We start from the raw sequence: 17,515 nt of genomic DNA on the forward strand, positions 1-17,515 counted from the left end.
AAGTTATCACTTTTTGTGGAAGAAGGTGTTATGTTTCTATTAAAATTGAAAGCTAGGGGTTGGAGACTCTGTGTTTGGTGGATGTTACTAAAAGTGTTTACCTCTTAGTTTTTCTGACAGGAGGTAAGACTGATTCCTCTAGGCTATGCTATCCACTTGTCAGAAACCTTTTTGCAGTTGACAGGCAGTTGTGATTTAGTTGTAAAGTATCACTTTTTGTTGGGAAGAAAAAGTGTTACTTTTATATCAGAACAAGTCAATAGGGGATGTGGCCATTGTGTTTGGTGGGTGTCAGTAAAATATTTTATGTTAACAATGAACTTTTGGGTCGGGAGGTAAGACTGATTCTTCAAGGCTGTGTTCTCTGCTTGTCAGGTACTTTTTGTAGCTAGGACACGGACCTGGGTCTTGGTAACATGCTTGTTTCCTCCCAGAGCAGCAAGAAAAGTTATGCTGCGGGGCTTTTGTCATGAATTTAGCTTCCTCTTGACTTCAGCTTATGATGAGTGACTCTGCTGTGATAGTCTGTTATTCCTCAGTCCACTCATCACTTCTCTCAGTCCCTCTGGTATTGCTCCTCAGGAAACCACTAAGAACTGAGTGGCAGGCACATCCTCCATAGCTGTTTATCTGCCCTTTTCAGGTATGGAAGAACCACTCTTGCTGGCATCAGGGAACAGTCCGGAAGATGCTCCTTTGCTAAAACTGCTCTGTGGAACTTCATTCCTATGGAAGGGATTGTCCTTCAAGCTGCTCTCTCTCTCTCTCTCTCTCTCTCTCTCTGTCTTATCTCTCTCTTTTTTTTTCTGGAGGCCTGTCAGAAAAAAAGTGAATTTATTTATGTATATATGTTTAGCAGGGTAGTACACTGATCTCAATGGAACCATTTGCAGGTACGGCATTTAAAGCATTCATATAACAAATGGGAGCAAAAAGTAATACCAGAATCCCAACAAAATATGATCGGTTATGAGTGATTGTTCTTTTGGCTGCAGCATTTCCTCATGTGTTGCCAGCTTTTGAGGATGCCTTCTTTGCAGCCACTATTTTACCTGACAAACAGCCACCTGCCCCCCCCCCCCCCCGGATGATAAATGATATAAGAGACCCAGACCCACAAATTCCTTTTTTCTTCCTGCTTCATATGTCAATATAAGAAAAGTTAATTGTTGACCTCTCCTTTTCAGAGACTAAGTCATCAATAAATTCCTTAGTATTCTGTGTGTCTCAAATAACCAAACACCTCTCAGATATGCTTATGACTTTGCTGATGCTGATTCTAGAGCAACTACCTTATGGTCTGTGTTGACATGAGTTGCCTGGCAACAATCTCAGAATTTACAGAACAGTGTCAAAGCTGAGATCCTAAAAGCTTTCTGGGGTAAGGTAGTGTTCTTTCACTCATCCTCTGAGCTCCTTTAATGGTGTGAAGAAAAGAAAAAAGTTATTTCGGAGGATTACACAGCTTTCTACCCTCCTTGCAAAATATGATATAAACTTCTCTGCCAGACAGGAATCACAATAAGTGTTCTTAGTAAGGCAAATAAAATTTCAAAAAGAAATGGCAGGGAATTTCAAGTAGAAAGGAGAGTCCTCCCAAGAGTTAGAACTATATAAGAGAATAGACTGACTATATGGCCCCTGATGGGTTTTCCCCTTTCCAGTCTGGCAGTCCTGTAAAGCTATCCTAAACTAAGTCTTCAGTTTCCTCTGTGGCACCAGGTAACTTCAGACACTTGGTACTGAGAATCATTTGAAAAGGCTACATTTGGACGTGCTATGCCTTTCCTCCTTTTCAAAGGATTCCTCTACATCCATCCAGTCAGACCTCAACTTTTCACTCCTATTCTAGATTACATGTCCCAATGGTTCATAGAACTTGCTACCTTGATTTAACAAGGAAAGGATTTTTATTCAAGAATCTTTTTGGTATCCAAGAAAGAAGGAACTCGGAGAATGGTCCTAACCCCTTCTTTCCAAGTTCTGAATTCTCTCAGTTTTCTAGATTCATAGATTTGCACTAGGCTGACTGCCCTTGTAATCCATTTTAATCTTAACCAATTACCCCATGTGAGAATCGAACCCTGCACCTTGTGTTTGTAAGGTAAACACCTTAACCATTATGCCAACCTTCTACCATATATCTCTGGAGGTACAAGATACTTATCACTTCCCAGTTCTCAAAGTTTTCAGTCACTATTTACTTTTTTACAGGTTCATATTTAAATATTGGGTTAGGTGCCCTTGTAGGCCATTTTAAGTCTAGCCAATTTCCATTATTGTGCTGAAAATAACCTATCCCACTTGGTTATAGATTGCCCTTACCCATCCCATGGTCGATAATTATATATTACCTGTAAAGAGAATAACTGATGTCATACCATAGATAATTTGAGGAGACCCATGCATGGGATAAAGCATTTAGGAGCTGTATCTGTCCATTAGTAGTACAGGGGAGTTCATTTATAAGCTGTACAACATAGCAGGACTAGGACCTTCTTACAACAATAGACACATGTTGGTCAAAAGTTAGGTCAGTGTCCAGATAAGTTCCTAAGTCCGAAACAACTGGGTCAACTCTTAGGGACATATTGTTAGTGTGGTAGTTCCCTGGAGTAGATGACTTCCCAAAGCATATAGTAGTGCATTTTTGGCATTTAGTTTCATGATTTTGACACCAGTTATTTGAGACAAATCTTTCTGCAGGATGGCCAAGTCATTTAGAGATTCTGTGACTTCTACTAGCTTGCAGTCATCTGCAAACCTAGTCAGCCAAAGCCCTTTGGTACTGACTTTTACTTCAAAAAGTAGATGCCAAACAGAGCCTTGCACAGAGCCCTGGGTGACACCACTGATTGACTGGTGTCTTTTTGGAAGTAACTTTGCTTATTTTGATTATCTGCATTCTGTCTGTGAGTCAGTTGGCTCAACAGCAGGTAACATAGGGGTTTATTCCCAGTTTATTTAGCTTTTCTACTATGCCCAAGTGGGGAAATGTGTCAAAAGCTTTGGTCAGTTCGAGGTATGTGGTGTGTTCTGTTTGCCTTCATCCATTGCTTTCATGACCTTTTCAAAAAAAATCCACCAGGTTGAGTAAGCGTGACCTGCCCTTGACTTTTCTAACTGAGATGGGTCTAGTGTTTAGAGGTTCCAGTGTCCTGATTGATTAATTCCATGATGAGGCTTTCCATGGCTTTGCATATGATGCTGGTCAGACTTATAGGTCTGTAATTGAAGGTCCTGTCTTATGCAGGGGAATGACTGTAACTGTTCTCCATTCGCTTGGTACAAAATCTGTAAATAATAATTTTTTTTTTCTGTGCTTGGTTTCTATTTTCAGTTTTTGGGCTTGCCCTTTTTGTTTATCAACAGAATCAAACAAATTTACATAGTGCCTGGCTCCTATAATAGGCCTTTGCAGGTAAACGGCAGTCACATATTTCTGTATTTAGGTAACTGCCTTGTTTTTGCAGATTATTTCTAGAGATTGTTAAGAATCTCTAGATTAAGTAAAGGAACTCTTTTTTTATTTTTTAGCCTGGGTTTTCATGGGAACATGTTGAAATTGAATCCCATTCCTTTTCACAGAATAGTTTTTCTAAGATGTCTTCATCCCTTATGATGTTTTTCCTTCCACAGGATACAGTGGAATGTTACAAGGACCAGTTTCTGAGATTTTCCAACCAGACTCTGGTATCTGCCAAGGAATATCTCAAAATTCTAGGTTTCATGGTCTCTACTATTTTAATTATACTTTTGATCAGACTTCACAATAGAAAAATCAATGGTAAATCAAACAGTTTGGATTCTACCCCAGCTCACCCTTTCATTTCAGATTCCAGTTCTGGAGATTAAGAAAAATAAGTTACTCTGGTGGGTAAGCTAGTTGCTGTCACTCTGTCTTCCTTTTTCCCTTCAGGTCCTACTCAGTTTGTAACGTTAGATGCATCAGACATTGCTTGTGGAACTGTGTCCAAGGAGGTGAATGTTTAGGGACTCTGAAACAAGTAAACAAATTAAAGCACATAAATGTCGAATAAAGGATGGCTCTAATAAATGTTTTTAAATCTCTTGAGTCATCTATTGACTTCAGGCCCTCTGCTAATATTCATAGGCAACACCACAGTGATGTGGAACATAAACAGGATAACCAGGTCCAACCTCTTTTGCATATTAGCTATGGCAGCTTGGAATCTGGTGACTCACTACAGCCTCAGTCCAGGCTACCTGAATTCTGTCAGAGCAAAATATTGTTGCAAACAAGCTGAGCAGAATGAGGACAGACCCTCATGAATGAAAGGTGAACTTGGGGATCTTCCAGAATTGACTATTGTGAGGAACTCGTCAAGTACATTTGTTTCCCTCCATCAACAACAGACAGTTAATAAATCTTGCTCCAGGACTCTTGCACACAGGCCTTGAAGGCGGCGGATGCTTTTACATGCCCATGGATGGGAATGTTCCTGTATGATTTTATACCCTTTCCTCTAATAACCAAGGTTCTTCTAAAGATACAGAAGGGGTCAGCAAAGATAATTGTATTGACTTACTTTTGACCCAAGCAGCAGTGGTTCTCTCTTCTTTTGAAAATTGCGAAGGGCAATTATCACCGGCTTCCTCACAGAATGCATTTAATCATGATTAGTATAAGGCTTGTTTGATATACTGTAACCTTCAACTTCTTCAGCTGAATGCCAGAATGATAGAATTTAGTATTTTTTAGGCTTATGAGGACTTGCTTCAGATATTAAAGGAGGTAAAGAAACCTGCTACTAGAAAATCATATATGGATAAGTGGAGAATATTTTCTGGTTGGTGCCAAACCAAGAACCAGGACTATTTTAAGGCTATTACTCCTCTAATTCTGCACTGTGCATGCAAGTTGTTATCCTTTGGCCTTTCTTACTCTTCTATTAAGATTAATCTTTTGACCATATATGCTTGTCTGCCCTTAGCTCCCCCCCTCCCCTGACTCCCACTTTCTACCCTCCATGAAGTGAAAGCTTTTGAAAGGGGTTTTGTATATCTGTCCATCTGTTAGGCAAGTGGTTCCTTCTTGGAATCTCAATTTTGTCCTAGTAAAACTTGCACCATTTCCTTTTGAACCTGCTTATCAGGTAGATTTTAAGTCCTTATCTTGGAAAACTGTTGCTCATTGCTTTGACTTCTGCAAGAAAAGCAACTGAATTACGGTCTTGCATGGTGGGTCATCCCAGTCTCACTTTTCACAAAGATAGGGTTACTTTGAGAGCATATTCTTCCTTTATTGCCTAAACTTTTCTTCTAGCTCACATTGAGCTAAGCTATTCATTCCCCTCTTCTTTTCAGAACATAAAAATAAGGGAGAAAGAAATTTACAGACTATGGCTGTCCACAGGCAACTTGGATACTGTTCTGACAGGACAAAAACCTCCAAGATTAATGCAGTTAGCTCTTTATTTCCTATAAAGATAAGAAAAGGGGACAAATAGTGTCAAAACAGGCAACTTTTAAATGATTGCCCCATGCTGTTCCTTTTTGTTATTCTCTCTTTAATAAGACCCTTCAGGCAAAGTCAGGGCCCACTCCAGGGCTCTGTATTCTTCTGTGGCATTCTGGAAAGGGGTGGACTGTAAACCTATTCTAGAGGCAGCAGCTTGGTCATGTGTACACACCTTTACTAAGCATTATGCACTAGATTCCTTTTCTAGGTCCAGAACAGGCTTTGCTAGAACTGTTTTCCAAGGGCTACTGAACTCTGATCATTCTCCCTCCTCCCTGGGTTTGTATGCTGTGGTATTCATCCCATATAGCTTAGGCTGCTGCTGCAATATTGATGTAATAATGAACAGTAGTACAGTTGTAAACATAATCTTATAACAGTAGATGTTTGAATAAATCACAATGCAGTAGCCACATGACTCCACCCCATTCTTTTGCTTTTTTACTTTTTTTTCCAGGGTGTGGATACATGTGTTTCTCATCACACATCCAGCTGTCAGGGCTCTAGCCTAACTGTTCTGAGGCACAAAAGCTCTGCGGTCTTGGTGTCCTAGCCATTGATTTTATCATGCTCTCTTTGAGATGGACAGTGGCAAGGGCAAGTGGAATGTACCCTAAACCTTTGGAAGCTGGCCAGGTGGTCCAGTCCTTTCTAGGAAGTTCCATATAGCTTAGGCTACTGCAACAGTGCTCTTTTCAAACATCTACTGTTATGGTATGTTTACTTATTCAATTGTGTTATCATCCACATTGCCCATAGATGTATGCTTGTGTGTACGGTGTGTATGTATGTGTACATGCACGAACATGTGCGTATGTGTGATGTATATGAATGAATGCATGTGTGCATGTGTGAGTCTTGCGATGGGCTGGTCTGGTACCCAGCTCAGCATTTATTTCTGTGCCTTGCATCCACTTGATGGAATAGGCTTCAGCTGTACTGGCGATTGAATGAATGTGATGTCTGATATGATGCCCTACAAACGTATTACGCTTTATTTTAAGTTAGTCTTTGATGCAATGTTTTGTTTTTGGATATTTAATAATGTATTACCTTGACCTTGTGTTGGAGCTCTAATGTCTTATATTCATGTAATGTACTGTTAGTGTCTTGGCCACTTTGACATTTAACTGAAGTATCCTATTTTGCACTTTTTATTTAAGACGTTTGCATACAAGTGTATGTGATTTGAAATGTGAATGTGGTACATAATGTCATTTAATTGAAGTATATGGTTTTACATGTTGTTGTAATATGCTTACAGGTGTAGTACATACTGCATACTTTAAATTTAGTGTGAGTACTTTCTTGTTTTTTTTTTGTTTACAGAAAGCCAGAGGAGCATCAGGTGGTGGACCTTTGCCAAAACATAGAAATAAAATCGTTTTAGGTAAGTCTTCAGAAAAGTAATATGATTGTTTTGTTATTCAGAGCTGTTAATGCATTTTGACACATAGCTATTAGTCTTCAAAAGCAGTGCTGAAATTAAGAACCATTGTATCCACATAATTTTAAGCAGGACATTCCTAAAGGACTGGCATAATGGTTAAGGTCTTAATCTCACAGATACAAGGTACAGGGTATGATTCTGACCGCTGGGTATTGGCTAGACTTGTAATAGTCTGTAGACTGATGGTTGAGTATTTAACTATGAAATTTCCTCAGTGTTTGCAGCACAGACTCCTTCATACAAGTCTGCCATGTGTACAATGCATGGCAAAAACTGGGTGAGACATATCTGTTGAAGTGGCATTCCTCACTGACCCCCCCCCCCCCCCTGGTGCCAAGGGCTGTTTGTACACCAGGCTCAGAATCTGTTAGGATGTAAAAACATGTATACTGCAATGGCATCTGGACTTTAAGGGTGTTGCAAGCTAATGAGTAACTGGGCAGCACATAACCCCCACACAGCACAAGGGAATGGTTAACGCACACACACACACACACACACACACACACACACACACACACACACATAGGCTGCCGCTACCACCACAGCCCTAACTGACACATAATAATTGGTAAGCATGTATTAATTTTGTTGATCTAGTTTTCAGTTTATATTTGGAAGAACCATAGACATAGGATAATATCTGGTCCTTTTTCTTATCTTGCACATTTGTTGAAGGCTGATGGTACTGTGTCCGAATCCTGAGAGAGAGAACCACAGTAGGTTCATTACTCCTGAGACTTTTGAGACAGATTTGGATATCTTTTATTAAAAGAGGACCATGTATGTTTTTAGAGCTCAGTTATTTTCACAGAACAGGATGTTATCAGAGTGTAAACTGTTCTTATATTTAGTCTTTAACTCAGTGATCTTGTCTTAAAATATCCCATAGTCATTTTAAGCTGAAAGAAGATGCTTTTTCATTCCTTGAACCAACCTTCACTTGCCAAAGAACCTCTGCTGAAACATACCTCTAACCAAACTTTGATATATTCTGTGGCTTTAATTCATTGTGCCAGCCTTTGTCCCAGTTCAGTGGCCCTGTTTTTAGGAAATTATTCCCTGTCTAGAAGTTGTTTACTTCATCTTCTTTATTCATTGCAGTGCCTGACTGAGCGATGATTTTTTCTTAGCAAAGACTGTTACTTTGATGTGTTTTGGAAATGTTTGTGCTTGTAGAACTGATATTATAAAGACTTTTCTAGATCTTTTGTATGATTTTTGTAACACAGAGGGTCCTTATGGTGCCCAAATATAATTGGTTAACTGTATAAGTAAAAAAATGAATGAATGGGACATTATATGTTTTTTCTGTGCTATTGCTGCTGCTAAATTCAACATCTTTGGGGCCAGCTCTACAGTAAGTCCCATCATTGGAAGCTCCCTTGCTATGGTGATGTTCAGTTTGATGTACACCAGGAAAGAGGTCTCCCTTTAGGGAGAGCCCTGCACACAGGGAGGCCTCTGAAGTATACATGCAGGTTTTCAGGGTTTGCTCTGCCATGTGCATGCATGTAGGACAAGGCCATATGAGGAATCATCAAACTGTGGCTTGTGGTGGGTCTTCTCTTCCCTTTTGGCCCAACCTCCCAGCATGCTGACATTGCATCTGTAGTCTGTGCATGCAGTGAAGTACCATACCTCCTCAGATGTCTCAGTTCTGTGATCTGTTCAAGATCTTGCTTCCAGAAGAGATTGAGGAATGATGTGCCATGTCAGCATAGTCTCCCTGCCATCTCTGTCAGATGCCTGAACCGCTTATCAAACTCAAGTTGCCTAGGATGTAATCAGGACTTCATCCGTCTATGCCAGTCAACTAGCACTGTCGTCCATTATTAATGAAATTAAAACTATACTTAAAGGTAACCCTAGATCATCTCTTTATTTTTACAGTTGTGGCCATTTCTTACTACAGAAAATAAGCTTTGCTGCATAATTTCTGCTAGAATACTGCTACTCAGTAGCTGTCTGAACAAGGGTATTTGAGGAAGTTAATAGTGATGATATGTAACAGCATGTAGACTATGTGCCTGAGTTGGTGTGGTTGACAACATTGACTATGTTTTGTTTCAAAGTAGCATAAAATGTTATATAAATCAGGTTGATAGTATTTCCACACATCAGTAGGTAGTTCCCACTCCTATTATTGCCTATGTCTAAATATTGATTTAATGTGTAGCACAAACTATAATCCTACTAGTTCAGGTAAGCAGTGCATAAACATTCAGATGCATACGTAACTTCTTATCTCTTTCTGATTTTGCCTCGTATATCTTTTTTGCCCTGTCCATTGTAAAAGTTTTTTCTTTCTTAAGTCAGTGAAGATTACAGTCCATTAATAATGCCAGAAATTAGAGTTCCATATCTCTTAACTGTTCAGAAAAAAAATGTATGTTAATGTAAACCCCGATCTGTTAACCTTTTAGTTTGTGAATTTGAATAAAAAATGTCCTTAATTGTGTGCCTTCGTCTGTCATGAGTTTTGCTTTGTCCTTCATTATTGAGCAAAGAAGTTGAGAGCTATCTATAGAGATACAGACTGTATGACATAGTCATGCTGGTGGTTAACTCATTGGTGAGCCTCAGTGCTGGGAGAAGGGTTGTGCAGTCTGCTAAACTGCACTTAAAGGCTTCCTAGGGATATTGTCATTGATAAGTATAGGTGTTAAACATGTCATTATAAATTTACTCTGGCATTCACAAACATACTGAGCAAGTGCTTATGACTGATATATGATAAAAGAAAGACGGACCAGAGCTAAACACAGTTCAGAATCCCTTGTAAATTTGGATTAAGTTCTGTTTCACCACTAAGTACCTGAAATAGTCCAGGCACAGAGTAGATATGCACACAATGTTAACCTGAAGCAGACATTGGAGCAATACCCCTACAGACTAACTGCTTCTGAATATAAAATATTCCAATTTGCTCACAAAGCTGATGTGGCAATCAGCAGAACATCATTGAGCAACATAGTAGTGTATGGGTCATACACACAGTGTAGGGCAACCACCTTTTATCCCACACACCATAGTTCTGTCACAAACTTCGCACCAGTGGTAGGTAACACATAATCATTTCTTTTCATTCTACTATATGCAAAGTAATCATTCTCTGCAGTTTTGGCCAGTGAGATTTAAATGGATGTGAATTGCTTATGGCCATGAGTTAAAAGCAGTGAAGGGAACATTGCACTTTAGTGACTGCATGCTGTAACAGGGTCTAAAGCACACACAGCAGTGTATGTATACAGGGCAACATGTATGTTACCACTGTTACTGGCACAGCTAGTTGTACTAGATCTCTGGTGTTTATGCGCATATCATGCAAGTCTGTGGCAAGCTCCAGTGACACATTGAGATGTGGCCTGCATCCCAAATATGTATCATCCTTCAATTTAACACTTGATATATCCTACCAGGGGTCACGTAACAGTATATTACATCTGTGCACTATGCCCAGACCTAGATCCACCTGCAGCATTCTTCATGTTTCCCATAACACCCAAAACCAAAGTTCTGCTGTTGTCCTTGGTAGTATACATTCCTGCTTCCCAACCTTCTGTACCAGAGCATTTGAATTTTTGACAGCAGAAAGTATCAATGTTTAGCCTAATATAAATGGGGAATGACCATGGGTGCATCATAGTTTTTCTTTTTCTTTTCTTTTTTTTGTTAAAAAAAAAAAAAAAAACACACCTTTATTGAATTATCACTTGTGACATAGGCAAACTTACATTTATATAAAAAGAAACAAAGCATGTTAACAAGTTCACATTTACAAACACTACACATGATATATATTCATCTATACAGTGTAATCCATCCAAAAATTAATAAGTTGTTCAATTCCTGCCTTCTGTTAAACCTCATTCCTCCTCCAAAATATTGTTCTGCATGTATTGTTCCCATAGTTTACATTTTTTATTTGTAATTTACTCCTACCCTTTAATAAAGATCATACTTCCTGTTACAATATTCACTACTGCAAGTCTAGTTAGTTTAGATTTTGATTTCCATTTTCTAGTAATTGATTTTTTTTTTGGCAGTCACCAGAATTAAACTTAACAATTCCTTATTTATCTCTAGGCATTTCAGATCCTGTATCTCAACTAAAATAAATAAACAAACAAATAAATAAATAAATAATCATTTCCTTAGTTATACTCATTTGCGCAGAGTACTCTATAAGGAATTTTTAAAGTCTGCCAACTCATTATCATCTGAGAACATATGATCCCAGCTAACTCTGTCTTCCCTATCACACCTCCAAGATTTGATATCTACGTGAGGAAAAAGTCTGACTGTGCTGGAAACATACCCATGCAAACACTTCCAGGCAATAATTCTAAATCTTCTAGATTTTGTCTTGTATTTGGAAGACATACATATATCCTTCCATTGTTTCCTTGTGAATTGCTTATCTAATCTCTCCCAGCCTTTTCTGAACTCCTCTGATTGATTCCTATTGTTATTGTGAAATATTTTATATGCCCTACTAATTATCCTTTTCTAACAGTAGTTTCTGTTCTAGATTCAACTAAGAACTCAACCAATGCAGGTCTTTCATTTAGGATTCCCCTATCCCTTTCTCTTTGCTTATACTCTGATATCAATCTCTGATAGGGAAGGCAACCTGTAGCCTGCAGTCCAAATTACTCCTTGGCCTTTTCCCATTCCAATACCTTTCCCTTTCTAATTATTTGTTCCCAATACCTTGATTCCTTTGCCACCTTCCTCCAGTAGATTCCAGCCCCCTCTTGTCTGTTCTCTGTACCCATAACTACTGTCATCCTTATTGGCAGACTCTGCTTTCTCCATTCCCATGCTGGCTTAGTTCTTAGTATACTTTCTGCCACTTTATGAATATAATATTCTGTATGACTGTTGTTCTCCTTAAGGATCTGCTTCCAAAGTCTCACTCGTTCCTTATTTCTTGAATTACCCACCTGCTTCATCACTGTCCCTTTCTACTCTGAATTGTAGCTTTCTGCTTGTCTTATGCATAACATCCTTAACTGTGTAGCCCTAAATATTCCTTCAAATCAGGTAATCCTAAATCTCCTTGCTCTGTTGGAAGGATCAACTTATCACACTTGACTTTTGCCCTCTTCCCCTCCCAGATAAAATCTTTCATATCTTTATTAACTACTATCCACAACTTCTGATCTGTTTAATAACAATATGCCTGACCTGTGTATAAAACTAAAGGTACTAAAACCATTTTACTGCTTGTATCTTGCTATCCACATCCATCGGCAAGTGCTTCCAGTTTCTCAGTTTTTGTATTATCTTTTGTTTTGTCTCTTTCCATATATCCTTAGCTGCCATAACAGAAGCCTTTTTAATCCATACTCCTAAATATTTCATTTTATCATGCCCCCATACATATGTGTATTGCTGAACCATTTCATGCTTGGGTACCTAGTGTACAGCTATAGCCTCTGTTTTTATCTTCATTAGTTTTATATCCCGAAAAAAACTGAAACCATCTCAGAATGTTTCACAACACTGAGATATCCCTTTCTGGTTCTGTCAGGTACAAAATAATTTCATCTGCAAATAAAGTCAACTTTTCTTGAATACCATACCAGTTATATCCTTAAATTTCTGAAGCTCTTATTTTCTTTGCCATTCGTTCTAAATGTAGCACAAATAACAGAGAGAAAAGAAAACACCTCTGCTTGGTTCCTCTGTTCAGGCACAGCTTATCAGAGAGGAGCCCTCCCACTTGGATTTTTGCCTCTGCTCCCGCATATGTTCTCATAATATTGTATCAGGAAATGCAAATGCTTTAAATGCCTTACTCATAAAATCCCAGCTTACTCTGTCAAATGCTTTCCCTGCATCAAGACCCGCCAACAGCAGTAGTATTTTCTTACTTTCAGTTTCCCTCTGGGGCATCAATGGTCTGTTAATGCTGTCAGATGTTTGCCTCCCTTCCACAAAACCACACTGATCCATATCTATTAATTTTGGCAACACCTTTGCCATTCGTTAAGCCATTATGTAATCATGGTTTTAAATTGAAATGGGCCTATATAAAGCTGGATCTAGTGGATCTTTACCACCTTTAGGTATTACAACCACCATAGCTTTTTTCTAGGATGTTGATGCTTCCCCTTCTTTTAAAATACTGCTAAACAAAATGGATCTTTATCACTTTCTTCCCTACTAGCTTTCAAACGTATACCAGAATATATTCTATTACTGACGATTTTCCTGCATACTAGTTATACATTGCCATTTTTATCTCATCTCCAGCTCTCTTGACTGTTATTTTTTAGCCTACTCTGCCTCTGACCTTGGCATATTTAAGTCTTCCGTAAATATTTCCATTTGTACCTTTTCTTGATTTCCCCACTTCTCTGACTCGTACAAATTTTTATAAAATTTCTGAAATATCTGTAACACCCCTGCAGACACTCTAGTTATTTTTCTTGTTATAGGCTCCCTATATTTGACAACAACCCTTTCTATTTTCTATGTTGCCTAAGTTGTTTGCTAAACATTTTTGTGCTCTGGAGTTATAAAAAATTGCTTAATGGCAGTCCAGGTTCTTCCTTATTTTCTCATTAGCACTCGTTCTTGTTCTATGAGATTCCCCCTATTCTGTAATACTTGAAGATTTGTCAGCCCCTCTAAATAATTCTTGCAACTTCTTAACCATATCTCTCTTTATTTTATTTCTACCCTATTTTTAAACTCCACTTTCATTTTATCCCACTCTTTAGCTATAACTTCTGGAGTACTTTCTAGCTTCCCTAATAACTACCAATTCCTTAAATTCCTCTCTTTTTAACAGGTAGGTGTGGAAGCACCAATGTCTCATTTGTACTTCATTACCCTGAATTTTTATCTTAGTAATGATTGGTGCACAATCTGAAATAGCTGTTAGATGTGTGTCAACGTTCTCAATTAAATTCACATAATTCTGTGAAATATAATATATGTCTAGTCTAGCCCAGTTGTTGTAGTTAGTAATGTAAATTCAGCCAGAGTTCCTGCTACTGAATTCACATCTTCCATACCAAATATTTTCATGAATTTCTTCATAAATCTACTTTCTCTTGTTGTATTTCCCCAGTAGGCCCCCAGATACATCCCCATTGTTGCAAATCAAATTCCATTCTCCACCTCTAAGTAAAATTCCTTGCTGAAAACTTATTTCTCCCAAACATTTTTATGCTCCATAATAACAGTTTTAGGTAGAATATATACTTGCCAGCGTAATCCTCATCCCTTGTCAGTAGCCCCTTACTACCACAGATCTGCTGTTATTGTCTTGTTTTCCTGTTCTGTCACTTTTGGAACTCTTTTAGCAGTTAATGTAAGTACATTTCTTTTTCTTTGTCCCTGATATTCTTCTGAATATCCAGCCTGAAATCCTTTCTTTATCAAATTCACATGCTCATTTCTTTCCAAATGTGTCTCCTGTAGCATTGCTATTTGCACTCTGCATTTATTAATATAATTAAATATTCTTTCCCTTTTGTCTATACCTGTGAGACCATTCATATTCCAAGATAATATAGAAAGTGTCACTATTCAATAAGAAGTTATTCTCCCCTATTATATATGACAGCTTTTTTTAAATGTCTGATGTTCTGTAGTCCTATCTCGCCGTAATTCTTGCTGGATGGGTTCGGAACTGATTCTCGGCTCTGACTGGGCTGATACTAAAGCTCGAGAGCTTTTGCTGGCTCGAGGCTAACCCCTATCCCATGGTGCCTCACGGCAATTCGTTTGCCACGAAAGCTTCGAGGTTGTCTCCTTACTGGCTCATTGGCTAAGTAGAAGATTTTTTTATAAATCTTGTATTTTTCATCCTTTTTTCTTCACTTTATACCTTTAATAGTTGTTAGTGTGATTGTTATTGAGTGCTTGATCTCCTATTCTCCCCTTTTAGGATTGCATGGCCCATTTTAGTTAGAGGGCCGTAGTTGCCCATTTTAAATTAGACGGCCTTTCCTCCCTGAGTGCTAGTTTTTGCAAAACAAAAAAAAAAATTTCTTCTCTTCATAACTTTACTGTTAGTTATAGTTAGTGTTGTTTTTGCAAAATTGCTGTTAGCCTTGTTTTCTTGTCAAGCATGTCTAAAGAGAAAGACAGAGAACATAAGGAACACCGTCTATCAGGGTTCAAGAAATGTGACAAATGTTCACAAAAGATGTCACTGACTGACAGTCACACTAGCTGTGTATACTGTCTGGAGAAGCTCACTTACAAGAACTCTGTACCTTTTGCCATGCCTTCAGTACTAGGGTTCTTAATGAGAGGAAAAGTAAATTAATAGACAGGGGTCTTATGAACAGCTGGAACTTGGTCAGACAGCTCCCAAAACTGTGAAAAGAAAATCTTTGGTTCCAGCTTCAGAGCCATCTAAAAAGTCTAAAGCAGTGGAGCCAAGGAGTTCTGGCTCCAATTCCACTTCTTTGGTCTCTGTGCCATCAGTTTCTTTGGTGCCGAAGCAGCCTTTGGTACCGAGACAATCACCAGTTATCTACCCTGTTTCACCAATGTTGCGGTCTCCTATATTAGAAAGGAGGAGATCTCCTTCTGTCTCCACCCATTCCTCCAGGACACTTTCAGATGAGGACATCGAGCGGGTGGTGAAGAGGTTGCTTTATGACCCAGCTCTGGCCAAAAAGTTAGCCCTTCCCAGACCCAAAGGCTTTGGATCTGCCCCATTTACAGACTACTGCTCTTCCTCTGACTGCTTTGCTCTCGGAGCCAGACACTTTGGGTTCTTCTATGTTGGATCCTTCAATTCCAAGAATTCTTCCTGCTTCCTTGGAACTGATAACTCTATCCTCAGTGGCTCAGTCTGGAGCCGAGGGATCTGGGAGCCGATGCTCTTGAGTCAACTCTGAGAGGGATAGTCACCCCGTTTTTTTCTTCGTAACCGACCCTCCCTCCCTCTCGGTGTTTCGGCTCGACTGAGCTCGGTTCCCAAGTCTGCTTCAGAACTTGTCCCTCCTACTTGGAGCCGACCTTTTGTCTCTTTCGAATGGAGGTCTTCTTTGGAGCAGGGTGTAAAGTCCTTCGATGCAATAGAGAAAGCTTTGTCCAGTGCCAAAGCCCTGCCTTTGGACCCAATGTCCCACCAGCAGCCGGCACCAACCTCTTCTCCCCCACCACCCCCAGAGCATAGGGAACCAGACACTCAAGCAGCCCCCATTGGAGGTGTCCCTTCTTTTGAGACCTCCCCAGATTATCCCACTGGAGAGCTTCCTCAAAAGAGACTTTGTAAGAGGAAGCACATTGACTCACCTGAGTCTGTCATGTCAGACACTGATTTGGATGAGTCAGAAGGGTCCCCTAGATCCCACTCTGATATCCTTAAAATCCTTAGACAGAGGGATGATTGGAAGACCTCTAACCCTACTGAGGATGAATCCGTGTATCTTGAGGCCTTTGGTTCCTGACCTTCCACCTCCTGGGTGACACCGTCTTATGACCAGCTCTTGGTGGTCATATCCCGGAAAGCCTGGCCTCCCCAGACACAGTGGAGTCTGTCCCAAGGAGGCCAAACAGATTTATGACTGCTCTGAAAGATAAGTCCTTTCTTTCTAAGGGAGTTCCTGTTGATGCTATGGTGGCAGCAGCGGCCATGAAAAAGACGTTGTCAGAGACATCTTCTAATATCCATCCTCCTAATAAGGAGTTCAGGACGATGGATAGGGATGGAAAACGTACCTTCTCTTCAGTGGCATTTACCTTAAGATCGCTGAATTACCTGTCCCATTTTACCAGACTTACAAGGGATCTCCTGAAGGAGTTGGGAGACACCCTTCAGGGTTCAGTAGCTTTGGGATCCATGGATAAGGTATCTGCGCAGCTTTCCACCCTTACATTGATAGCGAACTCCTCCATGAGGCTGATTTCCTATGCAGTGGATAGAGTAAGCAGGGCAGCCGCAACAGGAATTTCTCTTAGGAGACATTCCTGGATGTGTCCATGTAACTTCACAGAATCCTTTAAGTCTTCCTTTACCAACATCCCCTTTGATGGTTCAACTCTTTTTGGACCACAGGTGAAAGAGACTTTGACCAGGTGCGAGCAGGAAGGGAAAACCTTATCTGCCATCGGAGTCCATTTCTCCCTTTCTTTTAGACCATATCCCAAGGATCAAACAGGAGAGAAAATGTGGTTCCGTAAATCCCAAAAAGGTTTCCCTCAGGCACAAGGTCAACCCTCCCCTAGAGGCAGAGGGGTAGGATATAATGGAAGACACCACCCTCGTGGCAGAGGAGGTCCTCAACATCAGGGAGATAGAGAAACTTTCTCTGAGTGTCCCTTCCATCGCCCCTGAGGGGGGTTTCCCAACTGTCCGTCTCTGGAGGCAGTCGGGGGTCATTATTCACTGTTCCCAAGCGCCTGGCTAAACATTTCCCAAGATCATTGGGTACAAACCATAATATCCAGAGGTTACCTAATTCTCTTTGTTTCTGCTCCCCCAGTAAACTGGTCTCTACCAGACGTGCCACCCATTCAACTAGATCGTGCAACATCAGAGGTCATCTCGTTGGTGCAAAAAAGAGTCATCCAAGAAGTGCCCACAGAGCAAATAGGATCCTGAA

At 39.8% G+C, this 17,515-nt stretch overlaps 1 protein-coding gene across 3 annotated transcripts in view; it reads left to right on the forward strand.

The window, feature by feature from the left end:
• USP13 (ubiquitin specific peptidase 13) overlaps window positions 1–17,515 on the forward strand; it is a 1,684,661-nt gene that overhangs the window by 510,056 nt on the left and 1,157,090 nt on the right. For all 3 annotated transcript variants that reach the window (XM_044070383.1, XM_044070384.1, XM_044070385.1), the window contains exon 3: window positions 6,812–6,872. In XM_044070383.1, the coding sequence (XP_043926318.1) occupies window positions 6,812–6,872 (61 nt within the window). The remainder of the gene's footprint in view (window positions 1–6,811; window positions 6,873–17,515) is intronic.

This window comes from Protopterus annectens, chromosome 4.part1, assembly GCF_019279795.1.
Source record: "Protopterus annectens isolate FY-2018-M chromosome 4.part1, PAN1.0, whole genome shotgun sequence".
Lineage (NCBI taxonomy): Eukaryota > Metazoa > Chordata > Ceratodontiformes > Protopteridae > Protopterus > Protopterus annectens.